At 33.6% G+C, this 17206-nt stretch overlaps 1 protein-coding gene across 2 annotated transcripts in view; it reads left to right on the top strand.

The window, feature by feature from the left end:
* The window catches only part of LOC106673851 (carboxyl-terminal PDZ ligand of neuronal nitric oxide synthase protein), a 405816-nt gene that overhangs the window by 213581 nt on the left and 175029 nt on the right, over positions 1-17206 (top strand). For both annotated transcript variants that reach the window (XM_014406196.2, XM_014406194.2), the window contains exon 2: positions 10535-10606. In XM_014406196.2, the coding sequence (XP_014261682.1) occupies positions 10535-10606 (72 nt within the window). The remainder of the gene's footprint in view (positions 1-10534; positions 10607-17206) is intronic.

Consider the following 17206-nt stretch of genomic DNA (forward strand, 5'->3'; position numbering starts at 1 on the left):
TTCAGGAAAAAAATGTCATTTTTTTTCTTCAAAAAATGCGATTTTTAGACATTTTTTGGTTAGTGATAAGTTTTGATAGCGTTTACTATATTTTTATTGCAACCTCCATTTGAGAAAGAAGATCGGCGAAATTAACATATTCAAAAATTTTTTTAGCGAAAACGGGGCCTATTCACAAGAAATGGTGGATAAATCGCTGATATTTTGATAGGTAGAATAAAAAAATAATTTTGATCTAAATCCGTGACCCACCAACCTGCTCGTTCCCTCGTTAGAGATTTGTGATGGTAAATACATAAGAATACTTTTCTGTAGTTCAATTATGTATCACATCTCTACAGTATGTAGAGTTATGTTTAAAAAAAATTTATACAATACAAGCACTATTTTGTATATTTAAACATAATATAATATATATAAGCCGCAGCATTTGAACATGGTAACAATGAGAAAACCTACCAGTATTCATTTTGAAATTCGTAAACCCTTTAGACTTGAAAAAAAATAAATATATGTTATTTTAATAAGTTTTATATGATCATAAATTATTATCAATTTTTAATTGTATCATAGTTCATATAGCAAGCATAGAAAAGTGACATTTTACATGAACATCACAGGTAGCGTAAGTTTGAATTTTTGTTTTATCAGCAAAACGAAAATGCATTTAAATATTATTACCTGAAATTGTATGATTTGTGTCCTTATATATATTAGTTACTGTTTTGGTAGAACAAGTGTATGTCCAGTTTGATAATTATGCTAGAAATTTAAAATTGGATTTTTGTCACATATGGCGAATTGTGGTCAAAATCTGGCCAGGCTTTAGAAAAAAGTTCTGTATGGATTATTCTGAAAGTTAGCCCAACTCTTGGGATGGACACCTTTGCTTGGCAGGATGAGATTGACGACCTTCCACCGTGGTAGTCCGCAATATCGTCCAGCGGGAATTTACTTGCATGGGAAAGCTTTAATACAGGGTTTTCTACCCGACTCCGGCATGAATAATGCATTTATATTTCGTGTATGCTCAATTTTCTTAATATTAAACCTGCCGGATGTTAATAAAGGAACGTTTCCCTTTAAAAGGGACATAACGTACTCCTACGGGTTTTTGTTATAAAAAAAAATAAGAAAGCCTCAGGTCGAGAAATAAGAAGCAAGGCTAATAACTTGAATCCGGTCCAAAATTAAGAATACAAAGATATCCTTATAATAGTAGTGAGGGCAAATTAAAACAAATATAGACGTAACTAAAAAAAGAAATGTAAACTAGTAGGGTTGAAACATTGTTTATTAGAAAACAGCAAAACAGGTTATCGACTGTATTGCCATATACCCAAACTGATAACTTCTACTGCCAAAATCATCACTTAACTTATTTTGTGCTACAATTTTATTTTGCTAAAAAGATAATAATAAACAGCCCAGTGATAAAAAAATAAAAATAATAGTATTATGATAATCATGATTGTTTAATTCATGAATAACATATAAATTAATACATACTACGAATATGTCCCAATCAACAAACTTGCGAGTGAAGACGGACCCAATAAGTGGACCTTCAGCATGACTCTACCTTGACAGTACTTCACTACGTACTTCGTATCTCTCTTGAACTTCGTCTAGCCATCTTCTAGCCTCTTTTCCTCTCTCGGTACTCCGGGCTTCATTCTGTGTTTATTTTTCACTTCTCGGGACATTTATTCTGGCACAGTTCGCCCAGTTCCTTTTGCTCAGATATGCTTCGTTTTTGGAGGTACTACTGGTAGGCAGTGCCGAAGTTTCTCGTTGCTGACCTTTTTGCTTTTCATCCATTTGTCCTGTCGATGCCCTTGAGCATCATGAAGCACTGACTGCATGCAATTTGATAGAGTTGATGCTTTCGCCTTTGCCGAAAATCTTCCCTCGAAATCTTTTTCCGTTTTACTTTTTCTAGTTTAATGCTATCTCTCTCTATCTCGCTATCGGCACTCTCAACACGACACGCAAGAAAACAAACACTTTCAGCCCTGGAGATGATCTCAATAAAGATCGAAACATTGGCACGATAAAGAAAATGTTTTTCTGAAATGTGTGGTGATTATTAGTGACCGTTAATCAATAATTATTCAGAAATCGTGAGATGCGGTCTGGTGTGATGTAGGTTTCAGAAAAAAATTTTCTTTATCGTGCCAATGTTTCGATCTTTATTGAGATCATCTTCAGGGCCTGGGATTTACAAACATTGTTTACAGTTAACAAGTACATGTAGTATGTGGAAAAAAGTGAATTTATACAATTCAAAATATATTTTATTATGTAGAAATACTTTGATTGAATATAAAAAATATATTTTGCATAGTATAAATTCATTTTTTTCCACATACTACATGTACTTGTTAACTGTAAACAATGTTTGTAAATCCCAGGCCCTGAAGATGATCTCGTCTAAGGGGTTACAATTTTAAAACTTCCTATAATATTTAACTTTTAAACCACAAAAGTCGAATTCGATTTGAATAATTTTTTATAGATTTCAAAAAATAAGATGATGGGTAGGAAATAATTGCCTCAAGGAATCAAGAGTTGAAAGAGTTTTTTCGTCAATTTAACGTGGAAGATGGACACACTATTTACTTGAACCACTGATGTCAAGATAAATGGGGGAATGGATGGACAATCTGACATGGAATTTAAGAAAATGTACATGAAAGGGTTGACACACCAGGGGATGTGCTGAGCCATTGATCCATTGATGAAAAGGGTAGGGATTAGTGATTTGTGTCGGTTTAGTCTGACCTATCATTGTTACGGTCTTTGACGGCTTCTTGCCCGAAAAAAAGACCAAAATGCGTGTTTATCGTCCAACAGACTCCATTAGAAAATCACAAAAACCTGAAAATCTTTAGACTTTTTGGAAGTATGGATCAAATTTGTCCTTCATAAAAAAATAGATGCAAAAATGGAAATATGGATTTCTTTTAGATGTTGTTGTTGATGGTGGTGGCTGACTAATAGACAAGTTGTGGTGAAAATATTGGGATCAAATTATGAGTGGTAATTGCACGATACCCGCTTAGGGCCTTGCACCAACGTGGCTTAAACTCAGTTCAATAGTGAACCTAGTTCAACTATTCAAAAAAAATTCTTTTCAAGTTAAATGATGGTTCAATTTTAAACGGCCGTCAAACGTGGGTTAAACTAGGTTCAGAGTTAAGTAATGTTTATTTTATAATATAACCTAAAGACGCATTATAATATTTAACTTTTAAACCACAAAAGTCGAATTCGCTTTGAATAATTTTTTATAGATTTCGAAAAATAAGATGATGGGTAGGAAATAAATTGCCTTTTCCACAATAGGCGTTAATTTCGTCAGATTCGGTCGCCAGATCATCTTCAGTGACGTTTTGTTGTAGAAAGTAGTTTGACGGTTTTTTACGTTGTTGTATGTTGAAAAGTGGATGTTTGGAAAAAGAATGCTTGACAGACTACCTGCCAAATCCATAGTCGTCCAGACATCCTCCTGAAGAATCTAACAAGGCGGTCAAACCATATAATAAAAGATATGTAAAATTAAAAGCCGTTCTAATTATCACTATTACATTTTAGTATATTATTTATTTTTGTGGTGATTAGTGACCGTTAGTCGTTGATTATTCGGAAATCGTGAGATGCGGTCTGGTGTGATGTAGGTTTCAGAAAAACATTTTCTTTATCGTGCCAACGTTTCAATCTTTATTGAGATCTTCTTCAGGGCCTGATATTAACATTGTTTAAATTTAACAAATACATGTAGGATGTGGGAAAAAGTGAATTTATGCAATGCAAAAAAATACTTTGATTGAATATAAAAAATATTTTTTGCGTTGTATAAATGAACAAGTATGATCACTATGTATAACAGTACAAAGGTCAATCAGTTCAGGTATAAATTTACTTTTTCCACAGCCTACATGCATTTCTGAAATGTAAACATCCCAGGCCCTGAAGATGATCTCAATAAAGATCGAAACGTTGGCATGATAAAGAAAATGTTTTTCTGAAGCCTACATCACACCAGACCGCATCTCACGATTTCTGAATAATCATTTAATGCTATCTTTAAATCGAAATCTTTTAGACTTCTGGCTTTAAAGTTTATGGCTTCTACTTCGATTCTATTTACTTCCCTATTATTTATCATTATTTTAGGCTTCTTTTTATATGTGGCACATATGAAAATAAGTTAAAAAGGGTTGGAATACAGAAAGGGAACTTGATGAATTGCGGGCGCCAGTTTTGATTTATATTAGTTCATTCATGCTAAACAAACAAAAAGCTTTTATAATCCTCATGGTATTAGGCTAGGAATCAATACAATAGGATGTGCATTTAATGCACTCGTGTTTAAAGTAGTTGAAATATACGTAAGTTCAAAATTGTCACAGTCAACTTGGTTGAAATTATAAACGCCTAAAATAGGCCTAGTTCAAAAGTGATGGGTCTCCCATGAACGTCCTCCGTAATTGTATTCTGGTGACCGCTTGGGAGCACCGATAGCGATACTGCGGTGGCAGCAGGTGTAAGTTCGTTATCCGGACTTCCACTCTTCATGCTAATTTCAGATCATAACCCATCACACTCATCAATTTGGCTTATTGCAACTAACAATGTTTTTAAAATTTACGATTCGCGCGATTTTAGTTTTCAATTTTGAAAAGAGAAATAGGTCGCTAATCCTAAACTATCTTATCTTAACATGAAGAATAATTGAGTCAAATTTTTACGATAAGCAGCAAGAATAGGCGGACTTTAATTTGTTGACAGTTCACCGTCTCGAACCTAAAGCATTTTCAAAAAAGTCTTACCGCCAATTGGATTTCGTTCATTAACTTTCTTTTTCGTTACCTACTCCAAAGTGGTTGCCTCCAAGGCCAAAAATACAAGATTAATCGTAAGTTCCTTATTTAGGAGCCGAGGGCTAGCAAAAAGGATGGCCGACTAGTTAGAACTGTAACGCCACTTCTCTTCCAGGACCAAAACTTCCTCGACGTTTCAAAATTTATTGCTTCTAACCACTAATATAAATTACCAACTTGTCCGAACAAACCGTTTTACAAAAGTTAAATTGACTACGATGTCAAGCTAGAACCGAATCGCTATCGTATTAACGAAAATTAAATTACATTTGAATTCGTTGGCAAATTTTTAACGCGAAGTAATATTAATCTTTTACTAACAAGGCTGCCGGCTCGCGGTTTTTTTCTTTTCCTAGGTCGAAAAATATTAGTAACCGTGTCCTGGTATTCTTGCCAATCGGTCCAAGTAGCTGAGAAAACGTTTATTTTAGGTAATTTAAATATTCCTTTTAAATATGGTTTCCTGTCTTTGTAGTGCTAGTACGCATGAATATACGACGTGTAAATTAAAAAAAAAGTAATTACGAAATTTACGTTATTGAAGTTAATAAATTTAAATTATTTTTCACATTTTCATCTTTTTATCACTTACCCGTACTGAAAGAAAAATTCAAAATCTTCAGAACGGATCTACCAACTTTGTACATGTTTTGAAATTTTGTTCAATTGTAAAAAATGATACGAGGAACTCAAAATATTTATCATGCTGTTTTTTTATAGCTAAGTTTCAAAAATCAATGTAACGTCAATTTTCGTATTTTATTCATTAGAATATTTAATTCTCCCTTTTTTAATCACTTACAAGATTTGAACCATCAAATTTTGAAGGAAAACGTCAATTTCCTTCGAATGAATTGATGAATTTTTGAGAGTAAATTTTGCTCATGCGGTTCGAAAGCCTTTTTTATTAAAGTCTTTTTCAATCTAAAAAAAAAGATAGCGGAAATTCAAGAATTCAGTGATTCTTTATGATTGACGTTTTTGTTTTGAACTAGATAATTTCAACCTTTCGTGTAGCTGATTGTTGTTGATTATCGTGAAGTTTCAAAAAATCAACATTCAATTAATATTTTAATTTTCTCCTTTTTTGCCCACTTACAAGATTGAAGTCAACATACCATCAATTTTCATATGTTATTCAATTAAATTTTTAATTTTCTCCTTTTTTGCCCACTTACAAGATTGAAATGATCAAATTCTGAAGGAAAATCTCAACATCTTCGGAATGAATCTATGAATTTTCTGGAATGAACTTGTCTAATGTATCGAACGCCTTTTTTATTAAAGTCTTTTTCAATCTAAAAAATAGATAGCGGAAATTCAAGAATTCAGTGATTTTTTATGATAATATTGACGTTTTTCTTTTGAACACGATAATTTCAACTTTTCATGTAGCTAATTGTTGTTGATTATCGTTAAGTTTCAAAAAGTCAACATACCGTCAATTTTCATACGATATTCAATTAATTTTCGATTTTCTCCTTTTTTGCCCACTTAGAAGATTGAAATGATCAAATTCTGAAGGAAAATCTCAACATCTTCGGAATGAATCGATGAATTTTCTGGAATGAACTTGTCTAATGTATCGAACGCCTTTTTCATTAAAGTCCTTTTAAGTCTAAAAAAATGAGATCGGAAATTCAAAAATTAAATGATTCCGTCTGAAAATATTGACGTTTTTCTTTTGAACTTGATAATTTCAACTTTTAATGTAGCTGATTGTTGTTGATTATCGTGAAGGTTCAAAAAATCAACATTCAATTAATTTTTTAATTGTCTCCTTTTTTGCCCACTTACAAGATTGCAGTTATCAAATTCTAAAGGAAAACCTCAATATCTTCGGAATTAATCGATGAATTGTTGAGAATGAACTTTTCTCATGCATTTCGTTTTCTTTGTGAACTTGAACACTATAATTTCAATTTTTCTTGTAACTGATGGTAGTTGTTTAAAATTGAGTTTAAAAAATTCAATGCAAATTAAATTGTCATATTTCATTCAATAAAACTTTTACCCATTTGCAAGTCAAGTTGAAATAGTCAAGTTCTGAAAGAAAACTTCAATATTATATAGAACCAATCGATGGATTTTTGAGTTTCTGGTAGAAAGTACTTTCAAAATCTGTACAAAAAATAACGCATTTCATTTTAAAAAACAATTTTTTTCTTTTCTCTTTATTCCTTCCAGTCCAAAAACCCTCTGATATATCACAAATGCTCCTTTCTACGTCCAAACGTTCTCTTCACCATGATATCAACGACCCTAATGTTTCCCCCTCCATCAAATCAAGGTATAAACAACAAATTCCACTCTTTACTCACAGATCAACCAAATTCTCTAAGAACCAAATTTTCTTTTACTATACTCGATCCCGTGATCTTAATTGGAATGATAGAGAGTGGTAAGTGTTTACCGTAGGTTTATTTACGTCGGAGTGTACTACTTATCCTCTCATCACAATAAAATTCAATTTTTTTCAACATTATATTTGCTTGTTGCAGTTAATTCTGTTGTGTAAATTTAAAATAAAACGAAAAAACAACATTTACCAGGTTCTGAACGAAAACTTCAAAATCTCGAATACGAATGATAGAATTATTGAGCTTCTGGTAAATTTTTCCCAACGGAAAAGATTTTCTGTGTCGCAAATGTATGGCAAAAATATGGCATTACATTAGTATCGGGTCTTATTAAATATTGTGGCCAACTTATTAAAATTTTAATTGCACCAGCAGAATCTACGCGAAAAATAACCTTTGGAATCATACTTTGTCGATAAAAAAAGACAGCGTAAAACCTGAAAGCCCATTTAAATCACAAGGTATATCATTAGAATTTTTAAACGTAATATATAACAATATTTTTGATCGTACTAAATGAGTAATTATTCAGAAACGGTCACTAATCACCACACAGTACTAAATGAGAATGACTATTTAAAAAGTTAAAAAAACGAAAAGGCACTTCGAGTAAAGTAGGCAAACAATTTATAAAAAGCAATTCGGATTCGTTTTAAGCCCTTTTTAAAGCCCTTAAATATGAATTTTTATATCAAATAAATTAAATTCTTTGCTTCATTCGTTGCAGGCAATTTTTGTTATAGCCGATGTCCGGTGTTCCACTTACAAATTCATAACACCTATTGATTTTGTTCAGATTTGACGTTACTACAAACAGTGGAAAAGCAAAAATATTCCGTCTCTCGGGCTATGGCAACAATGTTTAGGTTTTTATTTTAAGAGATAAAACTAAGGATGAAATCAACAGAAACTCTTAACTATTTTTGGTTCTAAATTATTAACAGAGGCCAAATTTTTGTCTTTGCATGTAGATTATAGAGTTCTAGACTCTAGGCAGATACTTCCTTAAAAAATCCTCTTGGATAGTGAAGTCTTTTCCAAGTTATGGTTGTCACTGTTGTTCTGATGTTGTTCAGAAATCTAAACAAAAAAAATTTACAAATCTAAACAATTTTGAGAAAATTATTTTTTTAACCCCAAATCTGTATTCGTGTGTTTTTGGGGAAGCAAGTATTTCTTCTTGTATTCACCTATTTATTGTATTCAATAAATAGCTCGACTGCTCGCAAGCAGATTTTTTTCATCCATTCTTGAAAATTAGGTTAAAATAATGTTATGGAGCAATGGACCAACGGAAAGTTACTGTACTTCTCCTTCTCCTTCTTGATTTTTCTAAAGCCTTCGATTTTGTCCCTCACTCTTCTCTCCTCTCTAAACTCGAATATTTTTCCTTCTCCGCCAGCACCATCCGTTGGTTCCACTCTTACCTTACCAATCGCCACCAAGCTGTTTCCCTTTCCAATTGCCTTACCTCCTCCTTCGTTGCTTTAAAGTCTGGGGTTCCCCAAGGTTCTAGCATCTCTCCTATCCTTTTTTCCATTTATATCAATGATCTGCCCGACTCCATCCAGTCCTGTAACTATCACCTATATGCCGATGACTCCCAAATATACATATCCTTCCACCCTTCCGATCTTCACTCGGCCATTCTCAAGATCCAAAAAGACCTAAACTCCATCAACGAATGGGCCCATAAAAATTCTCTAGTCCTTAATCCGTCCAATCCACCGCCATAATTACCGGGTCCAGGCAATTCCTTAATTCCCTACCCAGCATCCCACCTCTCGTGCTAAATAACCATCCCATCCCCTTCTGCTCTTCGGTTAAAAACCCTGGAGTAGTCTTTGACCAAAACCTTTCCTGGCACTCTCACATTTCCCAAATTTCCCGCCATTCCATTGCCTCCCTCAGCCTGTTTCGTCGGTCCTGGCTTCTCTTACCTTTCTCCACCCGCAAACTTCTTGTATCTTCCCTTATCCTTCCCTTCTTCGATTATAGCTTTGGCATACGGTGGTCTTTCGGAGCGGGAGAACTCGCGATTGAAGCGTATTATGAATTGTTGCGTAAGATTTGTGTACGCGGCACCCCACGGGGATCCCGGGTGTCGCGGTTGTATTCCCAACTTTCCTGGCTATTCCCCTCCTTCCGTGCACAGTATTTCCTAGGTTGCTTTCTTTTTCAGTCCATCCACACACGTCGTCCTCCTTCCATTATACAATCCCTCCAATTCAACTCCTCTCATCATATTCACATCACCTATATGCCGATGACTCCCCAATATACATATCCTTCCACCCTTCCGATTTTCACTCGGTCATTCTCAAGTCTCACACCCGCTCATCCCTAATCGACCTTATCCTTCCGCATCATACAACCCATTCGAAAGATTCTTTCTGATCCGAGCCCCTAAACTCTGGAACTCCCTTCCCATTTCTATTCGTCACGCTGCCTCCTTTTCCTCCTTTAAATCCCACCTGTATAATCACCTCCTCTTCCTCCAAGCAGAGACTTCACGTTAACATTGTTATTTTTGTCTAATATTCTCGTAATTTTTTCTTCTGTCCTGCCTTATTGGTATACATTGTGCCAAGATTTCTATATTTTCTTACTTTTAACTTCATCGAAGGAAATTGCTTTATTTATTTCATGTAAATTATTCTTAGGGGTCACCAGTCCCAGAATAAAGTTATTTTTCTTCTTCTTATTATAATTATTACATCTGTTAGGTTTCGTGGCCCTAAAATAAATTATTTTCAATTAATTAATCTTTAATTAAAGTTTTAGTTGAGATAAAAAAATCAGGGTCACGAGCAGGATTCGATATTATTCGATATGATTATTTGGTCAATCGGGCGACGAAACTTAAAAGATGTAATAAGCAAATGAAGTATACTTCACTAAAGCTCTCCGGGGCCATTTCATTTGTCGCCGATAATTAAATAGATTACCCGACATTTGAAAAATGACAAAAAGGAGGGAAAATTCGAAACGTTGGGTTCAGTGGTAGAGCAGCGGTCGTGGGTTCGAATCCTGCTCATGACACTGACTTCTTTATCTCAATTAAAACCCTAATTAAAGATCAATTAGTTATAATTATTATAAAAAATATCGGATTTATTTTTTTATCAACTTTATGTAGTAGACATTTGTAGTAGTCTTTTTTCTTGTAGTACCTTTGTTTTCGGCTTCTGTTGGATTTTTGATTAGACAACAATATGGCTGAATTTTGCTAAAAATTGGCATTTATTATTTGTAAAAAATTGTTAAGATTATTTTTTTATGTTGCAGTACATTGGCACTTTGGACGTTCCGAAACCATCCAGCAGATTAGAAATTGTAGCAGCTATGAGGAGAATACGAGTGAGTAAAGTTTATCTATTAATTCTCATATTCATTTGTATTTGTAACGTGATAAAATTTAAACGGACGGATTTTATATTAATTGCCCCTGAATGGTCGTATATTTGGTAAATTGCTTTTTGAAAGCTTGTGAAGGAGGGCTTGTTCATAAATCAAGTCCATACCGGGTCCATTTTTACGATGAAGCCCGGCCGTTTATTAAATTGAACTTTCACCGCAGTATGTTCCGCCGTTATCAGAAGCACAGGTTGAACTTTCAGTGTCACATTTATGAGTCTAGTAATCATTATGCAGATACCTTGGTGGGAAAAAATTGATGTAATAGTTTGTGTTTATTTATTAGAGTTTCCTCGTTCAACACGACAAAACTTTTACTTTACAGAATAATAAAACTCACCTATTATTCTAGATCAAAACAAGTCCACAAGGTCATCCTGTGTAAAGATACATTTTAACAATTTTCCTTTTCATTCTTATCAATATCAATTTTTAAACCGATAAATATCACAATTTTGTGTGTGAATTAATAAAGGGAGCGAAAATCACTCGAATTGAACAAAACAATCAAAGGAGACGTCGATTCTTGAATGGTCCACTGAAATATTCATAGTCTTCGCTCCTACTTAGCATGTAATGAGATCCAATTCAACCAAAGCCCATTTAATAATATTAGGCATTTTGCAAGCCCCGTTATAAAACTGACGGTGTCTCGTTTAAAAAATATCTTTATAATTCGGTAAAACGTTTCATTACGACTTTAAAGTTCAAAACTTATTTCAGTTCCTTAAATTTTCAACCAAAATATGTTTCTAATATTTACAAATGAAACCATGCTGGCGTTTGTTTGACCAAAACCTCGTAATTATCAGGAAAATAGTAATGGTTGTTGGAAGGAAGGCGTAAGAGGGAGAGAGAGAGAGAGAGAGAAAGAGAAAGAGAATGATAGAGAGAAAGAAAGAGAGAAAGAGAGAGAGAAAGAGAATGATAGAGAGAAAGAGAATGGTAGAGCGAGAGAGAGAGAGAGAGAGTGAGAGAGAGAGGGAATGAAAGGATGATGAGGTACCATAGGTTATACCATAGGCTATTGAGCAGTTTTTTCATATTCGAAGATAATTTGAGCAGAAATTCGTTCTTCATCATTACAAGTACATAAATAGGGTCATACCCATATTTTTTAGGTGCCCATGTTTTTTTAGGCCTATTAGCCCTAAGTTTCACCTTGTTTAACTGTAGCAATATGTGTGGTGATTAGTGACCGTTAGTCGATGATTATTCGGAAATCGTGAGATGCGGTCTGGTGTGGTGTAGGTTTCAGAAAAACATTTTCTTTATCGTGCCAACGTTTCGATCTTTATTGAGATCATCTAGCAATATGTTTGCCAGTTTTGTTGCTGGTTGTTTAATCATGAATTTATCATGTCTGGCACCTCTGTAGGTCGTTCGTTACTTCTTTAATACCTTAGTGCAGTTCAGTTGGGGCCTCTGGGTACCCTACAATAATCTCCTTTAAAAGCTGTTCCATATTCGAAGATAATATGAGTGACAGTTTCATCTTCTTCATTGCATAACATAACTAGCATAATTAATGAATTATACCTATGTTGTTTATGTGTTTTCAAATATACAGGCAACCTGTATCAAGCACTATGAATCCCTGTGTTTTACCTGGATTAACTGTAGCAATATGTTTGCCATTTTTGTTGGTAGTTGTTTCATCACGAGTTTACTATGTCTGAGTATGTCTAAAGTGTGTTCATTACTCCTTTTAGATAATTTTTTTACAACTCCGTAGGGTATCACGTAACAGCGAGTGTGTAAAATGAATAAAAAACAAGAGCCGAGGATCTACCATGGGTCTTAGTTGTTCTCTATTTAATGGATGTTAGTTTCATTAACATTAGAAAGAAGATCTCCCGGTCTCTTCTCTTTGGGTTTGATTGAAATTGGCGATAAGGAGAGTGGATTAGATCTTGGACAAAAGTAATAGGTATATACGTAGTTTCGTTGGGTACATAAAAGAGAGCATCAGGATCTTTATGAGGATTATGGGTTGGGCTCTTTGAATACGGAGAATGTTGGAGAGTTCAGCTGAACCTATACTTCCTGTCTTTAGGCCCATATAGGCTTCATAATGGTATTACAAAGCAGTCTTTCGCTTAAGAGAGATAAATTAGAGCGTTTATCAATGAGTGCAGAAAGAACGTAAGTTTCATAACTTAATGCCGTTTAAGTCGTGGATGAGGATTAGGTACTGCACTTTGTCCACAGTTGGAAGAGGTATTTGATTGAACTTGACCGGAGGAGAGATCGTTTTGCGGAGAATGAAGGTTATGCGAATGGATTTTTCCGGGTGAAATTTTATTCTTTTTTTTTCACTCTATGACACCAATAGTGTGAGGCGTTCCTGAAGGTTTCTAGTGAAAATGACCGGATCAGAGTTATCTGTAAGTACCGATAGTGAGGTAGCTTCGAAGTACAGAATGTCCTTGAGCAAAAAAAGCAAGCCCTAATTCAAAACTCGATCGAAAGCCTGTGGCATATCAAGGAAGGAAGAACCGTACTATCCCAACTCTAAGGAGGCAAAAATAACATTTATATCCGTAGTTTAGTTCAATTGACTCTATTTTTCATTTATAAAGGAAATGATTAGTGACTGCGACCCTTGGTCATCTTGGATTTATCTACATTGAGCAGTTGCTTCTCTTCGAAGATAACCAAAGTGGCAGTTTCTTTCTCTTCATCATATTAAAATATGATGGCTGTTGAAGATATTTCCTCAGAAGCCAATGCCCAATCTCTCTAGTTGCTTAACCTTTGCAATATGTTTGCTAGTTTGGACGAGGGTTCTTTAACCTTACTTCTTTAACTTTACTTTGGGGAGAGGTTTACCCAATTCACTTACGTTAGGTATGAGCCATTCTGAAATAATTTTATTTTATTAGCTGATCTGTATTTGATATTGATCCTGTAAATGGTCTTGGAGATCCTCTCAAGATTGCCTGCTTTTTCATTTCCAAAAAAATTTTATGCCTTGATATCCATCATATTATTAAATCATAATATTTTCTAAGATAAACAGAAATAAAACATTTGTTATTTTATCTTTATCTTGTTCAACTTAACACCGACTTAAATAAAGCGTATTTTTTTTAAGCTGGCAATTTTCCCTGTGGTATTATTCCCTATTTCTTTAGGGAAGAAAACGTCGAGATTTCTATCTAGACTGGCAGAAGTGATAATTTCCTTCCAATAAAAAGCTCATCAGCGCATCATATTAATTTAAAAAAATAAACTTCCTTAAAAGCGTTAGAACACAGAGATATCGCATCCAAACAAGTCAAAGGATACAACCAAAATGTCCAAAATTTGGTTGTATTCATTGACTTGTTTGGATGCGATATCTCAGTGTTCTAACGCTCTTAAGGATTTTTTTTCTTTTTGTAAGTGTAACCTTCTTCAAGATTTTCCATGGTACATTCACATAATCGCATGCATTTCATCTTGGATAGCTAAACAGTTCTTCCCATGTGAGTTTCAATTTTCATAAATAGTTCTTGCGGAAGATACTTCTTCCGGTTCCTTCACTTGTCGAGAGAGGGGGGTGATTTTTTCTACAGACAATTGCGGCTTGAATGTCCAATTCTTGCTAACATTAAGTTCATCTTATGGTAACTTTGGCTTTTAAAGACAGAAGTTGGTTTAAAATTGAATCACCTTTTCTTAAATCTCTGTTTATACGTGACAATAATTTCAAGGGGGCGTCAGTGCCCGCAACGGTTTAGGCGTTGACACGGAGCTCATCACTGTAAGGTGACGGTCCCGGGTTCGAATCCAGCGACCCTGCATTCGAATCCGACATACTTACAAATGGGCTTTTTTCAAAAACACCGGCATCCTGTTGCGAACCCTCGAAAAAAAAAATTCAAAGCTGCTATTTGACTCAAACGGTAAGAATTGTTCCTTGCTTACTTGTACTTTCACAGGAAGCAGGTATAAAATAATCAATGCTGACTACATTAAAAGTCAATTTGACACCATCTAGTTTTATTTAAACTTTAGTTAAACCAATGAGTTTATTAGGTTTGGAATTCTAAACGCAAAAACAAAATAAGCGTTTTTTATTTAATACCCAAGCTCGATTGTTTTTATTTGTACCTCGGTGTGGGATGCCGATATTAGGTAGGTTCAGCAAACAGCTGAAAGAAAGGGAAGCATATTAGTGGTTGGGCTTATTCTGCCAATCACTGCTTTTTATTGGAAGGAAATTGTCACTTCTGCCCGTCTAGATTGGAATCTCGACGTTTTCTGCCCTAAGGAAATAGGGAATAATACCACAGGGAAAATTGCCAGCTTTTTTTAAAAAACATACGCTTTATTTAAGTCGGTGCTGAGTTGAACAAGATAAAGATAAAATAACAAATATTTTATTTCTGTTTATCTTAGAAATAATCCGTTGGCATCTCCGAACGCCCGTGGCGAATTTCTGTTTTATTTGTAACAACGCTAAGAAATAAAACATCTTTTTCCAGGAAAGGAAAATATTTTTGAAATTTTTTAACAATAGCCGCCTATATACTCCCATTACCTGCAGAAAGGACAATGGCAGTTCTTGCGAATGGAGACCTATTGTGGACTATGCTATTGAGGTTTCACCCGAGACATCGGTGCCATCGATCCTTCAACCTTAATTTAAAGAACACTATTTTTCATCTTCAGTGAAATCCGGTTTTGAAAGGCCTGGTCGAATCGGCAAAGGCGTACGGGACAAAACGGCGATACGTTGAAGAAAATTGGTTGGATTTAACTTATGAGAGGCCCCTTTTACTAAATTGTTGGCATAGTTCCGAAGCATTTACTTCACCAACAGCTTTGGCAATAAGCCGAACAATTCGAACAGCCCAAGAAGTTCAATTTTGTCTTTCCGATAGTTTTGATTTTTTTAACAATCAATGTAGTCAGTCACACGAGCGTCTTGATAACAAAAAATGAATCGACAGATATATAGATTGAAAAGAAAGAATTGAAGTATAAAATGAACATGTTTTACTCTTCTTTTTTGGTTATTAACTTTCTGAATGTCTTGGGTTTCTTTTTAGAAACTAAACAACCATTAAACTCATTTTCTTCATTTCATTTATTTTCTCATTGATATAGATTTCGGGGTATCTCCTCTCATCAGTCTCGTTTTTCTTTTTGAAAATCAACTAAAATAAAATGTGTTTGATGGTTGTCCAGTTCCTGAAAAGAAACCGCAGAAATATAATTGATTGCATAAAGAGAAGATAAAGTTATACACATATGATTTTTGTCTAAAAAAATCAGGATCAGGGATAATGCCTTTTATTTTTTTTTAATATATAATCACAATTATATCGGAAATAATGTAAGGTTTTACCAATCTTTTTTTGTGAATTTTTATAGATATAAAAAGATAGAGTGAGAGAAAAAGTAAGTGGGTATATGTATACAGGTATGTACAGGTAATATNATTTATATATCTATCATTTGAATCTTTCAATCTATATATTTCCCTTCTTCCTCTCTCACTATCTATTTCTTTTTTTCTGTCTATAAAGAAAGGAAGAAATAGATAGTAAGAGAGGGAGAAGGGAAATATATAGATATAGATATAGATTGAAAGATAGATAAATGGTTAGAAATAAAATAAGAGAGAGAGAGAGAGAGAGAGAGAGAGAGAGAGAGAGAGAGAGCGAGAGAGAGAGGGGGGGGAGATTGATTAAAAGTTTTATTTAACCGCGCAAAGTTAGGTCTCGTTGACTTTTCTCTTCCACTTAACGTGAGTTGTATATTTTGCATTAAACAAATAATTTATGCACTGTAAAGACACTTTTGGTCTTTACAATTCATTTTCCAAACAGATTTCAAGAGAAAAAGAAAGTTTTACACATTTTTTACTAAATATTTTTACAATCCAAAATTGTAAAGACTCTTTTGGTCTTTACAATTTATTTTACAAATAGAATACAAGAAAAAAGAAGTTTTTCACATTTTTTATTAAATATTTCACAGTACAAAATTGTAATGATGCTTTTGGTTTTTACAATTTATTTTACCAACAGAATACAAGAAAAAAGAAAGTTTTACACATTTTTTACTACATATTTCACAATAGAAAATTGTAAAGACTCTTTTGGTCTTTACAATTTATTTTACAAACAGAATACAAGAGAAAAAGAAAATTTTACAAATTTTTTACTAAATATTTCACAATACAAAATTGTAAAGACTCTTTTTGTTTTTGCAATTTATTTTACAAATAGAATACAAGAAAAAACGTAGTTTTACTAATTTTTTACAAAATATTTTACAACACAATAATTTTTGGTTTTTAAATATATAAGAAAATATCTATTTATCATGTAAGAAATCAATGAGTAACCATCAAAAGAAAAAAAGAGATAAACAATAAAAGTTTTAACAAGAATTTGTGCTAGTTAGACATTACTTTAATATAATTAACCAATTATTTTTTAATTTTCATTATTATTATAATTATTTAGAGAATGCAAAAACACATAATATAAAACATAAAATTAATTTATTTATTTTGACATGATTTTATGATGGTTTTAGCTATTT

Source organism: Cimex lectularius, unplaced genomic scaffold (genome assembly GCF_000648675.2).
Source record: "Cimex lectularius strain Harlan isolate CLEC.00 unplaced genomic scaffold, Clec_2.1 scaffold12, whole genome shotgun sequence".
In the NCBI taxonomy this organism is placed as follows: domain Eukaryota; kingdom Metazoa; phylum Arthropoda; class Insecta; order Hemiptera; family Cimicidae; genus Cimex; species Cimex lectularius.